At 40.4% G+C, this 15,889-nt stretch overlaps 1 protein-coding gene across 1 annotated transcript in view; it reads right to left on the reverse strand.

Moving 5' to 3' along the window:
- TOX (thymocyte selection associated high mobility group box) overlaps window positions 1-15,889 on the reverse strand; it is a 306,270-nt gene that overhangs the window by 44,593 nt on the left and 245,788 nt on the right. Inside the window, exon 4 of the mRNA XM_047073968.1 lies at window positions 4,859-5,140. Coding sequence (XP_046929924.1) covers window positions 4,859-5,140 — 282 coding nt within the window. The remainder of the gene's footprint in view (window positions 1-4,858; window positions 5,141-15,889) is intronic.

Consider the following 15,889-nt stretch of genomic DNA (forward strand, 5'->3'; position numbering starts at 1 on the left):
GAGAAAAAGGAACATGGAATATGTGGGAGAAATAGGAAGCAACATACTTAAATGGAGAAATAAACCCAAATATTTTAGGGTTTATATCAGTTTATATCGATATAAATAAAGCCAGTTTTATTTAAAAGTAGGGGCACCTGGGTGGCTCGGTCAGTCGAGCCTCTGACTTTTGATCTCAGCTCAGGTCATGATCTCACGGTTTGTAGGATCGTGCCCCGGGTGCCTTGGGCTCCGCAGTGACAGTACAGAGACTCCCTGGGACTCTCTCTCCCTCGCTCTCTGCCCGTCCCCTGCTCGAGCTCTCTCTCTGAAAATAAATAAACTTAAAAAAGGTAAAGAATATCTAACTATATGCCATTTACAAGGGACCCATGTAAAACTTGACGATACTTGAAGTAGAAAAGTCGAAAGTACAAGGATGGAGAAAGATAAACTGTGGCTCTTAGCCCGTAATTTCCCGAAAGGGAAAAGTGTGCTAAAAATATACTTCTAATGCAGATACTTTAAGTGTCTCGCAGTGTCTGTTGTATTACAAGTGCTGGATTACAGGCTTAGAACCACAAGCTCCCCAAGTTTATGTTTCTTTGATGTTTTACTGTACGTGTAGTTTATGACCTCAGGCTGTCAACACAGCCCCAGAGCAGTCGGGACCATGGATAGTGTTTATAAGGTGATAATTTATTTTACTGATGTATTTGCAATATTTCTCTCTGTCACAACAAACTCATTTCATTTCATTGTTCAATTAGATAAGCTGGATTTAATACCTAATTGCTTACGAGAGCTCAAAGTGTGAAGAGGGAAGCTTTAAAAGCTTTTTGTTTTTTCCTGGCATGAGACTAAGTATTCTTTTTTAGTTCTCTTGTTAGAAATGATTTAAGTGATCTTTTTGACTTAATGCTCTTTCACATTTAACGGGAGCTGTTGCAGTACCTTCCATATAAATTCTGCTCGTGGATAAAGGAAAAAAATGCCAGTTTAATCTTTTGATGAAGAGTGCTTGCACATTTTCATCAGAGGGGTTTCAGGCATTTAATAAATATAAGTTGAATGAATGGGGAGGAAGGTTTTGAACTGGAGAGAAGGTGAAGAACAGTGTGCGGAGCTGGAATTGGAAGGTAGGTTTTCTTAAGATGGAAAATACACTTAAACCAAATATGAACTTGGGGCGCCTGGGTGGCTCAGTTGGTTAAGCGTCCGACTTCGGCTCAGGTCGTGAGCTCACGGTTCGTGAGCTGGAGCCTCACGTCGGGCTCTGCACTGACAGTGAGGAGACTGCCTGGGGTTCTCTCTCTCCCTCTCTCTGCCCATCCTCCCCTTGTACACATGTTCTTTCTTTCTCAGAAGAAACAAATACACTTTAAAAAATAAAGTAAATATGAACTTGACAATATGTGTATAGACAGAGAGCCGTTTTAAGAAATGGCTTCTTAAGAAAAGAAATCATCCCCAAGCTTTCACCCATGGATAATTCAAAAATATACCACTAACCGAGTACCAATTCTACTGTGCAATACTTATACTTCATGATGAGCTGTAAGTTATTTTGAGATGTGGACGTTGAATGACAGGATAGGATGTGCACTGGTAAATTTTCACACCAGCCGGGTATGAAACATACAAACTCACGCCTCAGCAACATTACAAGACACGGACCTTATGGGCCAATAGGAATGGCGGAATCCGTGAATGTTAACTCTATGAATTTCTGGCTTCTACTCAGTCTTCTACTCATATATGCTGAAGAGTGTGGAAAACGATATGGTAAGTCAGAATAATCCTGCATACCACTTACTGTCAGAAGATGCTAATTTTGCACTAATTTCCTGAAATGTCAGCAATGGATACTGATAAAGATATAATCTAGATGCACAAATTGATCTTTACTATAGGAAGAACATTGATTTTTTTTTCCCCCCTCGTAATATAGTACATAGCATTTATGTGTAGGGAATTCACTCGAATTATTCATGCGTCATCCAATATCAAAATCACTGGCCACAAACAAATTCTTGGTGCTCACCTTTAGGCCAGGTACCTATCAAGTGTTAGATACTGCTAGAATAACACAGGTTTTCTTAAGAATATTATTTTGTCCTCTCAAGGACCAGCTAAAGGGCGGGCTGTCACTAGCCCCATAAATTATTTATGTCATATCAATTAATCTCCGGCCTTTGTACCTTACGGGCTCACGGACAATAGGAATAAGCTGTGCAGGTGGACAGGACCAGCATGAGCAATGATGTTTGGCTACACAGCTGTCCTAAAGCGTCCCCAGGATTTGTTCTCATCAGGGGTAGTAAGACAGCAGACCTGGAAAGGACTGTCATGAAGGAAGAAGCCTGTGTTCACAGATACCTAGAAACAGAAGGCACAGCACACGGTTAAGGGGGCTTACGAGGCAGACACGGAGAGAGGGCAGACCGTGGCCCAGAGCCTCGTTTGGGGTTTTTGTGGGAAGGGATGGGTGAGGCGGGGTAGGTGCGCTGAATAGGGATTGGACAGTTTGAACAACATCAGTGAGCTATGGGCTACAGAGGTGGTTCCTAGCTGTCTGATCCTTGGTCCGGTGGAGATATATCGACTTGCTGTGAGTTTGACAAAGTGAACGACCAGGGGTATGTGTTCGGATTGGTTGGTTTGTTTATCAAAAGCGTGCTCACAGGGGAGCCATGTCCTATTTCTTGGAATTAGCGAGCCCCAGGAGATGTAGTGTTTCCAGGATCAAGGCCCACAAGCCAGAGCATCAAGAATACTGAGAATAAGGGGTGCCCGGGTGGCTCAGTCGGTGGGGCGTCCGACTTCGGCTCCGGTCACCATCTCGTGGTTTGCGAGTTCGAGCCCCACATCGGGCTCTGTGCTGACAGCTCGGAGCCTGGAACCTGCTTCGGATTCTGCGTCTCCCTCTCTCTCTGCCCCTCCCCTGCTCGTGCTCTGTCTCTCTCTGTCTCTCAAAAATAAATAAATGTTAAACAAATTAATAGAAAAAAGAATACTGAGAATAATAAATTATAGTCGATGCAGCAGCCTTGTCTTGGTCATTAGGCTAAAGAAACGTAAGTCACTATTTATCTGTATCTTTAAAAAACTAATATAGCAGGGGCATCGGGGTGGCTTAGTCGTTTAAGTGCCCATCTCAGTTTGGGCTCAGGTCATGCTCTCATGGTTTTGGGAATTTGAGCTCCACCTCGGGCTCTGCACTGGCAGTGTGGAGGCTGCTTGGGATCCTCTCTCTCTCTCTCTCTCTTTCTCTCTCTGCCCCTCTCCTACTTGCACTGTCTCTGTCTCTCTCAAAATAATTAAATCGACTTAAAAAAATTGTATAGCTATTGGAAAGTTATCCATATAGGTCAGATCCCCACCAGGTTGTTTTTGGTAGCATGTTGACAGATTAATTTCCCCTAAAATAAAACTCTTGTAAAAGTCAAAAGAAAACAAAGGGCTGACACAAGTGACGAGTCATTAGTAAGATTAAAGGAAAAAGGAGGAATATGAAATAGTCCTGTAGCTGTGAGTATTTTGCATGGTGAATGGGCACAAGGGTCCTTCCCAGAAATGGGACAAATCTGGAAGATGCTTGACTGATAACCAAGGTAATGAAAAGATTATTTTGGTGTTTTTGAGTGAGAATGCACTTGGGTTTGGTGCAGACATTTAAAAAAGCTGTCCGGGGGGCGCCTGGGTGGCGCAGTCGGTTAAGCGTCCGACTTCAGCCAGGTCACGATCTCGTGGTCCGTGGGTTCGAGCCCCGCGTCGGGCTCTGGGCTGATGGCTCAGAGCCTGGAGCCTGTTTCCGATTCTGTGTCTCCCTCTCTCTCTGCCCCTCCCCTGTTCATGCTCTGTCTCTCTCTGTCCCAAAAATAAATAAACGTTGAAAAAAAAATAAAAAAAAAATAAAAAAGCTGTCCGGGATATTTTAAAGATCTAAAAGCTTCTGCAGGTAATTTTCCAATCTAAGGACACTTAAGGCTTAGCTTCCTGTACAGATAACTTAATGTGACACAGAGGGAGAGACAGACAACCATACTGGCATGGGGTTAACAGAAAGTAAGCCAGGAAACACCCAGGCTTCCGCTAATGGAAGGGAGTCATAGAATATCCCTGGTCCTTACCTTCTCATTCTCAGTATGAAATGGTTGGAACGAATAATCTCAAAGGTTTGATCTAACCATCATGCATGTGCGCGTGCACATGTGCGCACACACACACAGCCATCACTGTATCCCTGAGATGTTGCCTTTTTAAAATAAGATTGTTAAAGTAAAATAGATGCTTTTGAATGGTGAATTAAGCTTCATTTTGGATGTTGAGTTCTTTTTTTTTTATTTTTTTAAACTTTTTTTTAACGTTTATTTTTGAGACAGAGAGAGACAGAGCATGAACGGGGGAGGGTCAGAGAGAGGGAGACACAGAATCTGAAACAGGCTCCAGGCTCTGAGCTGTCACCACAGAGCCCGACGCGGGGCTCGAACTCACGGACCATGAGATCATGACCTGAGCTGAAGTCGGCCGCTTAACCGACTGAGCCACCCAGGCGCCCCTGGATGTTGAGTTCTACAAGACTTATTCTCCCTACTCACGATGCAGACCTCATATTTTGTGGGTGAAATCTACTTTAATGCTTCATATATCTGTATTTAAAGGATTTACTGGGGACTGAAAAATGTAATTGGAAAAGCAAGTGATTTAATCTATTCACTTTGTAACTCCATGCTTCTTAAAAAAGTATGTCCCCCACCAACGTTTCTCATTTGGATGACACAAACTTGCATGCACCACTGGTCAAGGAAGGTGTTAAAGAATACTCCTTTTAGGCAACAAGCATTTCCTATAGGTCCTAAAAATGGCCTGGTCATACCTTAGAGGTATCATCACCTTCATCTTCATGCACTGAACTAGACGGGGAAGGAGTTGCAGACTTGCTTCCGGGTGGAGATGGGGAGTTGTGGGGGACACTGCTTCCTCCCATATTCAGGCCAAGCTGAGCACTTAGCTGTGACTGGTTGATGGTGGTCAGCTGGCCATGCTGCATCATTCCTGGCTGCTGCCTGATGTCTGCAGGCTGACCCCTTGGTCTCACGGCTGCCATCTGAGGGTGGGAGCTATATTGAGTTCCTTCTGGATTCCGTATATCTTGCATCTACCAAAAACAAAGATGGGAATCATTTTTCACAAACATATTTCCAGAAAAAAAAATTTTTTTTAATTCTTTAGACTTCGAAAACTCTGTAGAATGTCTTGCTGAACTATGCATATTTCCACCTCAACCCCCAATCCCTCTGTAGCGTAGAATAACCCTAACATATACATCACCTTAAAGCCACTGTTACCAAAGAATAGAACTTGAGAATTCAGTCAACATCCCATTTCATTACTCAAGACCTGATTAATTATATTTACTTTCTTAAAGACATGCAAACGTATATCATTAGTAGATATTTATGACGTAAGCTTCAAAAATGATGCTTCTTAGAGTCTCAAAATTATACAGTTATTAGTGATTTACAGCATTGCAGCCATTCGTGAAACACTATTTCTTTTATTCTGATCCCTTAAGAAAGGTTTTGCGAGTTAAGTGTACTACGATTCTTAGTTTAATTCTATATAGGCTAGTTTTGGCTAAAATGATCTACTAACTTCCAGACTCAGAACACTACAGGCCGGTATTAACCAATTGATTAATTGACTATTGCAATGGTTTGACTGCACAGTCAGATTTGAAAGTAAAGCTCTAAAGTTGCAAGGTCACCATATTAATCCATTATGCTATCTGGGTCACTGCTTTTTAGCCTTAATGAGACTCACTCTTGTAATTCAAGCAATGAATTTTGTCTCTGCAAGGATTAGAATTAAAAGCATTGGAGGATGAAGCTCTTAACGTATCTAGAGGTCAAATGTGTTGTATAAGAGGAGTATGGTGGATTTCACTTAACGTTTCTCTGACATTTTCAAACTTAAACTAATGAGTATTTTGCCCTGCTTATAGAAGTGGCTCATTTTTTTCACTCTGAGGGGAGTTGGGGAGTTCATGCAGGTAGAGGATTATAAAACAAGAGAGGGGAAAAAAGAAAAAAATGGAAAAAAGAAGGGCAATGAAGAGGCGTCTGGTTAGTTACATTTCAGAACTGAAAAAATAAAATTAATAATGATATCTTTTTCTGTTTCATTGAAAAAAAAATCCCACATGGTGTCAGAATGCCCCATAATTGCCTGTCAGCATATGTTCCCATGACATAGAAATACTGTAAAGGTCAATTAAATTCCTTAGCCATAGGCTTCTTTTTGTTTCTTTCGGTAATAAAATCATTGTCTACCAATGTCGCCTAGTCATTTTACCAACCTAGTTAGATCTATCTGAAACTGAAGGTGAGACTGCAGAGGTGTCTGCTTGCATTGGAGGGGCAGAGTGAGAGGGAGGCACAGAATCCGAAGCAGGCTCCAGGCTCTGAGCTGCCGCATACAGTCCGACGCAGGGCTCAAACTCACGAACCATGAGATCACGACCTGAGCCAAAGTCAGACACTCAACCGACTGAGCCAGCCAGGTGCCTCCCCGCTTTTTTTCTTTTTTAAGTTTTTTTTAATGCTCCGACTTGGTTCTATGTATCATCCTACACTCTGGCTCTGGCATCCTACACTCGTGGCAAAGGCTTAGGTCAGCCCCACGGTTTTGTATTTGCTGCTCTCCAGCAGCAAAAATCAACATTTTTTCCAGAATTTAAACTGTATTTCTCCAACCCTACTACTTTTTATGTAGTCCATTCACGTTGTCTCCACTCACATTTACTAAAATGTTTTCTTCTCCCTTCATAGTTGTTCGCGTCACTTACATAATTTGATCTTCCTTATGAAATCATACTAGCTTTAACAGATACCCTTGAAATTGTGCCACTAACAGAGGGTATCATAAAAATCGAGGCCACTTTTGAAAGTACACAGAAGAAGCAGTCTATACTAGGTGGCTTTTCTTTTTCTTTCTTTCTTTCTTTCTTTCTTTCTTTCTTTCTTTCTTTTTTTTTTTTTTACTGTTTTTTTGTTTTTTTTTAATATGAAATTTATTGTCAAATTGGTTTCCATACAACACCCAGTGCTCATCCCAACAGGTGCCCTCCTCAATACCCATCACCCACCCTCCCCTCCCTCCCACTCCCCATCAGCCCTCAGTTTGTTCTCAGTTTTTAAGAGTCTCTTATGTTTTGGCTCCCTCCCTCTCTAACCATTTTTTTTCCTTCCCCTCCCCCATGGTCTTCTGTTAAGTTTCTCAGGATCCACATAGGAGTGAAAACATACGGAATCTGTCCTTCTCTGTATGACTTATTTCACTTAGCATAACACTCTCCAACTAGGTGGCCTTTCAAGCCTACTTTCTAATGTTCTGGAGTCCTACTGTGTTTTTTTTTTTTTTTTGTTTTGTTTTGTTTTGTTTTTTTTTTCCGTAGCATGTAGAACACTCTCTTATTACGGGTACAGAGTTGTGGATGTCCGTAATGGGACTGTCCTATCCAGGGCAGCTTCCTCTCCCCAACCCAGCACATGTTCACACATACACATTTGTAGGAAGACACATTTTTCTAGCCTTGTAAATTTAAAATGTTTATTAGCGAAATCCTACCTTAACTAAATCATCTTTCCAAAAGTTTTTGACTAATTGATAACTTTATTTCTCCTTCATATAAATCCTGTTGCAAAGCATGACGGTTTGTAACCTGCCTGTTTGGAGCCCATTGCTTCTTACTCTTTCAGAAATATTGTGGTTTTAACATGATATTGCAGAGGATGATTTTTAAATTGACCTACATACAGAGTTTCAGATTTATGACTACAACCAAGGGTCTTCAATGGCCTACAATCTCATTTTATGGCACCTATCTCCCCCACCATCTTGTAATCGGTCTACTTGTTTTCTCGTGTTAATTAATGTTGTAGACAGGCCTCTGAATACTACAATTTGTATTCTCACCTTTGTTTTATGAGTGGAGGAAGGTGGGCATCACTAAAGTGGGGTAAAGAATGACTTTAGGTAAGGACAATGAAGTACTCAACAGGGTACCTCTTTCTCAGCAAACTCATCATTAGTCCGAATATCATGTCACCATGATATTAGGCCAGGCAGGCAGCAGCTTTAACACTGAATCAAAGAATAATTTTCCTGTGTGGAGGGTGAAAAGCACAAATTGGAGAGCATAGCCATCTCTTCAGCGCTCAGATGCATTTAGGAATGTCAGATATTAACACCCATTTCCATATTAGCGTTTCCATTTTACCTTGCGCTCACGCAAGTCAGTTCAGTATTAATCATTGCCTAATGTATAATATGGGGAAAATTAAACTGGGTGGAGTCTGATTATTGACAAATAAGATTAATTAGTTAGCTCATGAAGGTAAGCAAATGTTTTGATTACTGGTTTCCTTCTAGAAAGATATTGATTGACTACGGTCTTAATGCCAAATATAAAACTTCGCCTCGCAAAATATTATTTCCGTTAATTTCCAACATTTTGAACGTATTGTGAATAGTTCACTTAAGTTATGTTTAATAACAACTGCTCTTCTCTTTGATTCTTCTTGACTCCTTCATTGACTTCTTGTCTTCCTACAACTCTCCACACCTAAACTATTTCCCAGCATTCTGCTTGAGTCACATTTCGTCCACCCCAAAGTTTCCTTTCTCAAACTGGTACTGTGCGTCCAGTTTCTGTTGATGAAACCTTCATCCTCCCTGTCATCCCTACTCAAAGTGTTTTAGTCACTTTTGATTCTTTCCTTTCCTATCCGTCTTGTGAGTTCCACTGAGTCTGCTCAAAAAGAACGCTTCCATCTGCCTTCTATTCATGTCCACACCCATTCATGTACTTCATGAATGCCTTCATCACCTCTTCACTTGCAATGCTTACTAAGCTAAGAAGAATCTCTTCGCATCCACCCTGAAGAGTACCGCAGAACCACTCTTCATGAGCCACAGGCTCAAAACCTTCCCCGTGATATCTGCCTATCAGATTACATCCAGACTCTTCAGCGTGTCATGAGAGGTTCCGAATAAACCATATTCCCTATGACTATCCTTCACACCTTTACTGCTCAGCCAAACCCAATTAATTGCTCCTCTTTGCCTATGTCTCTCCCTTGAACGTATGTCTTTGGCTGCGTTGCTCTTCCAGCATTCAGTAGCCATTTTTTGAGACTTTGCTGTCAGAAAAATTTAAAAAATGGTTAAAAAAAAACCCCAAACTTTGCTCAGTGATCTGTGGTTTGTTCAGTACTTTTATCTGTCAAGCGTTATTATTCCCCTTTGAGGCAGCCCTATAGAAATGGCTGCTCTGTACAAGTCTATTGAGGATAATAGAGTTTAAATGATCTCAGGTCTCTCTACCAACAAAGATCAAAGTAGAAATGAAATCTGCTCTACATATTTGTGCTTTTCTCAATTCCATAATGCTATTACCACATTGATACTATTTAAACCTTAAATACAGTTTAAAGGCAAGTTCAAAAGTCACTTCATCTACAAATCTTCCAGAACCTTCTTCTTCTGAACTGCTAAAGCATTTTGTCTATACTTTCTTTATGGGACACCACTTGTAGATTTCTTAGTCTACTATGTATGTATCTCCTAGACAGTATTCTTCATTAATGTGCTTTTCACATTAATGTGACTAATGTGTTTTTCAATCCCTCATGAGATCTCTTTTAATTAAATTAGGCATTCCGAGTATTCAAAAAATGTTTGCTGAGTCAGTATATAAGTGAAGAAATGAGTACTATCTGTAGAAACCGACTAACCAGTTTGATGAATTTTCTCTTTTTCCAGTGAGCTGCATCTAACATCAGTCCCGACTTGAATAATGTCTGTTTCCCTTTGTGGCAGAAACCCAACAAAGGGCGCTGCCTAGCTTCATCTGCAACTCTGTCGGGCCATGTGACCGCGTTCTGGCTAATGAAATATAAGTGAAAGTATTGTGTGGGTACTTCCAAGAAATGTCCTTAAAGGGAAAGGCTCACCGTCCTTTGTTCTTTCCTGCTGGCAAAACTGTGGGTGTGATCGCTAGAGCTTGGGGAAATGTCTTGAACCAAGAGGCATCGCCTTGAGGACGTTGGCGGCACAACAAAAAGATGTTTGAGTGTTTGATTATTCTGAAACTACAAGACCCTGGACAATCTACTTACTGTGGGAGTCTTTAAAGTGAAAGGAAAGTAAATGTCTGTCTTTTTTAGAGTTATTGTCATTTTGAGTTTACTTTTACGTGAGGTTCAACCTAATCTTAACTGATAGACCCTCATGGATTATAAGCGCAAAAAGGCAGGGATAGAATCTCTTTTGTTTACTAGTGTAACCCTAGTATCTAGGACAGATCATGGCAGACCATAGGTATATATAATATGACATATATTTCTTGAGTGACACTGACTAGATGTTGAGGCCAGGTACAATTAAGATTAATGATGCGGGCTTCCCATGAGCAGTATTAGACATCTTTGATCTTTTGGGAACTTCATTTGCTAACTTCTCAGCACTCGAGCATCTCCAAGCTACTTTCTGATGTGTTTATTTCTCATTTTGTTTATTTCAAACCCAGTGAACTTCATTTTTCCATGGCTAAAAGTCCTTGGTATTGTTAGCATTTTGCTTTGGAATGGCTCTTAATATCTATCTTCCCTTTGGGGAAACTCAATCCACTGAAAATGGGTGCTAAATTTCACTTTTCCTGAGAATCACAACTGTTTCCTTAAATTTTACAGTTTGCTACTGAGGACTGATGTGGTCCTACAATTACGGGAGCTAACAAATGTCAATGAAAATAATGGAGGAGGATTACAACGATGAAGAGAAGATGTCAACGGAGTTCTTTCAAAACCTTTTTTCCATGAATGGAGAGCAAAAGCTCAGGTAAAATCACTTAGGAAACCAAAGCAGATACCGTGTATTCTCCCTCATGACCTGCCTTGTGATCCGGGGCTTGGTCCTAACACCACGCTCCCCCCCATTACCGACAGCGTTAAAAACTCCAGGTTGAGGACGGTGCTCTAGTGGGGGACCTCAGGTATACTATTTGATACATGTTCCAGACTGCGTTCGCACTGTCTTCTCCTTGGATTTTCTTTAAAGGGGTGGGGCGGAGGGGGGGGGGAATCCCAGGTAGCTCATTTCAGATTATTTTTAAAAAATGAGCAATGTTCTGGTGTAGCAGCCATACCCAAAGCCAAAAACCAAACACTTGGAGCAACGCATCAGTGACTGGACGGTGTGCAGACTGTACACCCGGACGGCACCGGAAGAAAGGAAGGCCTGCATTTCAGTGTTAGAGACCGTGTGAATTCACCATCCTTCCAGAGTCTGTTTTCTTCTTTCAAATGTCAGCATCCCTTCCCAGCCCAACATGCAGGCCTTGAAAGCTATCATTATCTCTGCCTCTAGCCGACAATCCATATCAAAACAGTTGTACACATAAAACCCTAATGACGTCTTGGCTCTCTCTGCCCTGATCCAGCTGTTTGAGTGAATAGCAGTTGGTGAACAGAGCCTGGAACATGGGGAGCCCCGAGGCCTTATTTGCTAATGTGGTTTACCAGCTGCTGCTTTCTGTGGTCTTTGCTGGCAAGGCCTGGACGTGTGCCAATTGCAGCAGGAACAGCAGAACGCGAGGAATCTATGAAGCTCGTCCATTTACCCCTGTCTGTCAGCATTTCACACCCTTCACCGTTGAGCGCTTTCCCCGGGGCTATGAGGGGACCCTGCTGGCTTAGGCTGTGACAAGGGCTTACTCTCGGTTCTATCAAACACATACCGTCCTTAGCATCTAAAGAAAAACTTCTGAGCCTGCTGTTGGTAGCACATCGAGCCTTACGTGATCAATCAGGCCAGGAAGACCAAGTAGTTCCCATTTTTCTCAGGAATAATGCACTCTACGAGTCTACGAGAAGAATGTAAATGTTGATATTATTTAAGTTCCCAATTTGATTACATATTTTTGCCAGGGATTCAATTAATATGTAAATGTATACACCAGAATGAATGCGTGGCTAAATTTAATAATCAAATTTCATGTATTATTTTCCTAAGTGCATATTCCAAGAGAGAGCTAAATTATTTGTTGTCCAAACAAATTAAATAAATCGTTTCTAGGTGATCTCCATGTGTGTTCTATTTATTATTTAGAAACGTGTAATTTAAATAAACTTCGACAGTTTTGCTATTAGACTTCTGACATTGAACATTGATAATGTCAAAAGGGGAAATCTGGAAAATACATATGCAAAGCACATGCTGTAGTTTTAAAGATTAGGAAAAGTGAAGTTCAAAGGAAAGATTGGATATTTTCATGAACATGTATTTTTATCTTCAATATTGAGTCAGAATAACTTGATGGAATTGAATTTTCTTCCAAAAGACAATGTGAATAAACAGGGCTCAGATTTCTTCGCAAAACACTAAAATGGGATATTTGTAGTTTAGTTAGGGTAAATAGTAATTATAAAACTAATTATCACAGGAAAGCAAGAGCTCTGGAGTACAATTCATTAGATATTTGCCAAATGGAAAGACATAGCACTTTCTAGAACCACCATCATAGGGAAAGATGAAAACTACCTCAATAAAACAAATGGTCAAGCCCATGGGAACTTCCATAATGCCTAACCTTCCTCCTCCCTCACACTGGGGTCTCTCCCTCATTATGGCCTCTTCCATGAATGGGACCCTTATCACTCAAGGGATTTGATGTGTTAGAGGAAAACACCATTGAAAGTTTTAAAAGTCAGGGCCAATAATTATACTGGCTAAAGATCATTTCACCAATTTTCAATTTAATCAATTAAATTTGTGTATGCTCTCCCAGGCATGAACCAAAGATCAGATGCTGAAGGGCAGATAGCCACAGTGGGGGTGTGTGAGGGTGTGTGTGGGGGTGTGTGGGGGGATCCCCAACTTCTCAATGTCCTCATCGTCTTTGCCAGGTCCTGCCCCTGTGTAACCAAACTTGCCTTCTATTTCTGTCACATCCGCTAGATCTAGAAAGCATCTTATTGCCCTTGTGTGTGCATCTGGATTGATCCGTATAACCAACCGGACAAGCAACTTTACGCCATTTTTAAAAATTCCTTTTTTCTTCCTTTTTCTAGATGTGAGGCAGTGTGCCATCGTAGAGGGGACCTTGCTCATGACATCATCGGGCTGACTATGAATCGAACGATCTATCTTACTTTTAACTGAATTGCCTCTCGTTTTCCACCTCTAAACTAGGGATAACGATTTTTCAACAACAACTATTTATTGGTGCCGACTCTGTACCAGCCACTGTAGTTGGGGCCACGTTAACAATGGCGAGTGAGCATGCTGAAATCTGTCCTTACGCAGCTCACTTTCAAGAGGGGGAAGTGTACTGACCTTAAATGCTTGCTCGAGGATGGGTTAAAATAAAGACTATGAAGATGTTTTGTCAACTGTAAACCTATTTTTGACCACCCGGGTCACCTTTAGTGGAAGATGGAGATGTTTATCTTTTGGTATCCTCTGGAGTCAACTTTCCTCAACTAGTCCTAGTTCTTGGTGAGCCACTGACATAGTTGTGACCAGGCATTCTGGTAGCCAAAAGCTTGCATCCGTGGAGATCGTCTCCAGGATAAGCTGGGCAGCTTATGTCAGAGAGCACAGGGTTTCACTGTGAGAAAGTCAGTGGCCCAGATAAAGGTTGAACTTATAACCCGGATTTTAATAGCTTCCCAATCACAGCTAACAGGCTAACTGGTAGCTACAAAGTTTAAAAAAATTTAAATGCGTAAAAAGGTATTCGAGGTCACAGTATACTCTTCTCTCCCATTAAACTCTGGACATATAATCCCCTCTTTGGATCACAACCTTGGCCAGAAGGTTATGGGGTATAGTGACACACAGTCGGCAAGATATTTTCCACTCAAATTGAGGCATCCATTTCTGATTGCTTCATACCAACACTATTCGCCTCCTACTGTTACTGTTAAACTATCAACGTCAGTATTAACAAGCTGACATTGTGCTCCAGTGTGCCCTTGACAGGACTCTTCTGTCTGGCTCAAATAAAAGAAACATGCAAATGTACAACAGGCAAGCTTGACTCTTAATTGACGAAGAGCATCTCTCATAATTCCAATTAATGGCATACGATGAAGACCGACTAAAAGCTTTGTCTCATCCGAAAGGGTTTAGGAGACCATCTGGTCGACTCTCTGGTTCCCCAAATACCTGAATTGGTAGTACACCTCTGGTAAAAGGAGTCTATGAGTCGGCACTGGGTCTACCTGTGATGTGAGTCGATGAAGCCCCTTATTCATATAGATCGCGCCTTTCCTTTTGCGTCTGCACCACAAAGTGGATGCAGCGCTTTGTTCATGGAACTATAATCTTGTATTAAAGTGTACTCAAACATGCTAATGTCTGTTCACATCTCTGCTTTGATGTGCCAAAAGACGGGACTGAATAATGCGCCTTATTTTCAGAATACTTTCAAAGGATTGCGTGGATGGGAACAAAAAGAATGGATTGGAAAGATAGGTGACAAGAAATTTGGTAAATGCTACGAGACACGCCCTATGGGATTTGTGGTTTATCTACGAGAAATAGCTCTGTGTATTTATAGCATCACAAGTCAGCTGAAATGGTTCTTTATACTATATTTAAACCTGAAAATTTAACTGAATTTCATACTTTCCACTGCAATGTTAATGGGATGCTAGTAAAAATGGAGATGTCAAGTGGAATATTGACTTCTTAACATCAGTTCAGAAAGTGACATTTGAGTTCTTTTAGAGGCTCTTAAATCATTAGATACACATGACATTCACTTAAAAGTACATCTCAAGAAGCAAAATTAAAACCTTATATTCTGCTTGAGCCCGATAGCTTTCTTATGCAGAATATTTGTATGTTCCTAGGTTATTGGGGACTTGAAGAAAAGTACAATTTTAAATTAGTATTTTATTATGGAAATCTTCCAATAATCCTTTTAATAATGTATTATAAAACATTTAAAATAGCATGAAACCAAGATAGGAAAAGGCTAGAAATCCTCTCCTATTGAGTATAATATTAATAATTTGGTAAAATCAGTCCAGGAAAATTACCATGTCTTTCAGTTCCTTTAAAGTGTCTGACTCTGTAAGTGACCTTAAGCTCCTTTAAAACAATTAAAAAATTCAAATATTTGGCTGCCAAAATTTTATAGCATGTTACATAATGGGATGAATATCGTTATAGACAGTCTTCATAATTGTGGGTATACCTAATTTCGTTAATATTAACATTACTCATTTATGCTTTTATACACTTTGAGTTCTATAAGGTCAAGGTCTCAAAACTAATCATAAAAACTAGTGACTGCTATTCATGCTAATATAATAACCCTTTCTCTAAAACAACTGCCAATAAATTTCATTATAAAAAGTTATTAAAAGGGTTAAAAACCTATTAAATGTCAAAGAATTTGCCTGACTCAAACTTCTAATAAAGAAAGAGAATAGGCTTTCTTTCTGAATTATTTAAATCTTTACTGACTGTGCACTGAACCATGAAATTAGAAAAGTGTTATTAGGAGTGTTCTCTGGTTTTTATAAAAGTTGGAGCCCAGAATGTATCAAGCCACAGTCTTTAACTAGACTAGTTAAAGCAGTAGGTTTTTAATCCCAAATACATGGCTTCTACTGATATAAAGGTCATAATTAAAACTCTATCCTGTAACTTGGTGATAATGAAATTATTATTGGAGAGGCAAACATGTTCATTTAGAACATATGAGCTACATGTTCTAATTTTAATTTGGACAAATGTCTTCAATTTTGTGCATCTTTCAATGTCCACTAACATAGAGCCGCACAACCAATAATTAATAGTGTTAATAGGTTTTAATAGTGACTAATTTTAA

Source organism: Lynx rufus, unplaced genomic scaffold (assembly GCF_022079265.1).
Source record: "Lynx rufus isolate CCGP_SWC_20201006 ecotype Redwood Valley unplaced genomic scaffold, mLynRuf1.p SCAF_12, whole genome shotgun sequence".
NCBI classification, from domain to species: Eukaryota; Metazoa; Chordata; class Mammalia; order Carnivora; family Felidae; genus Lynx; species Lynx rufus.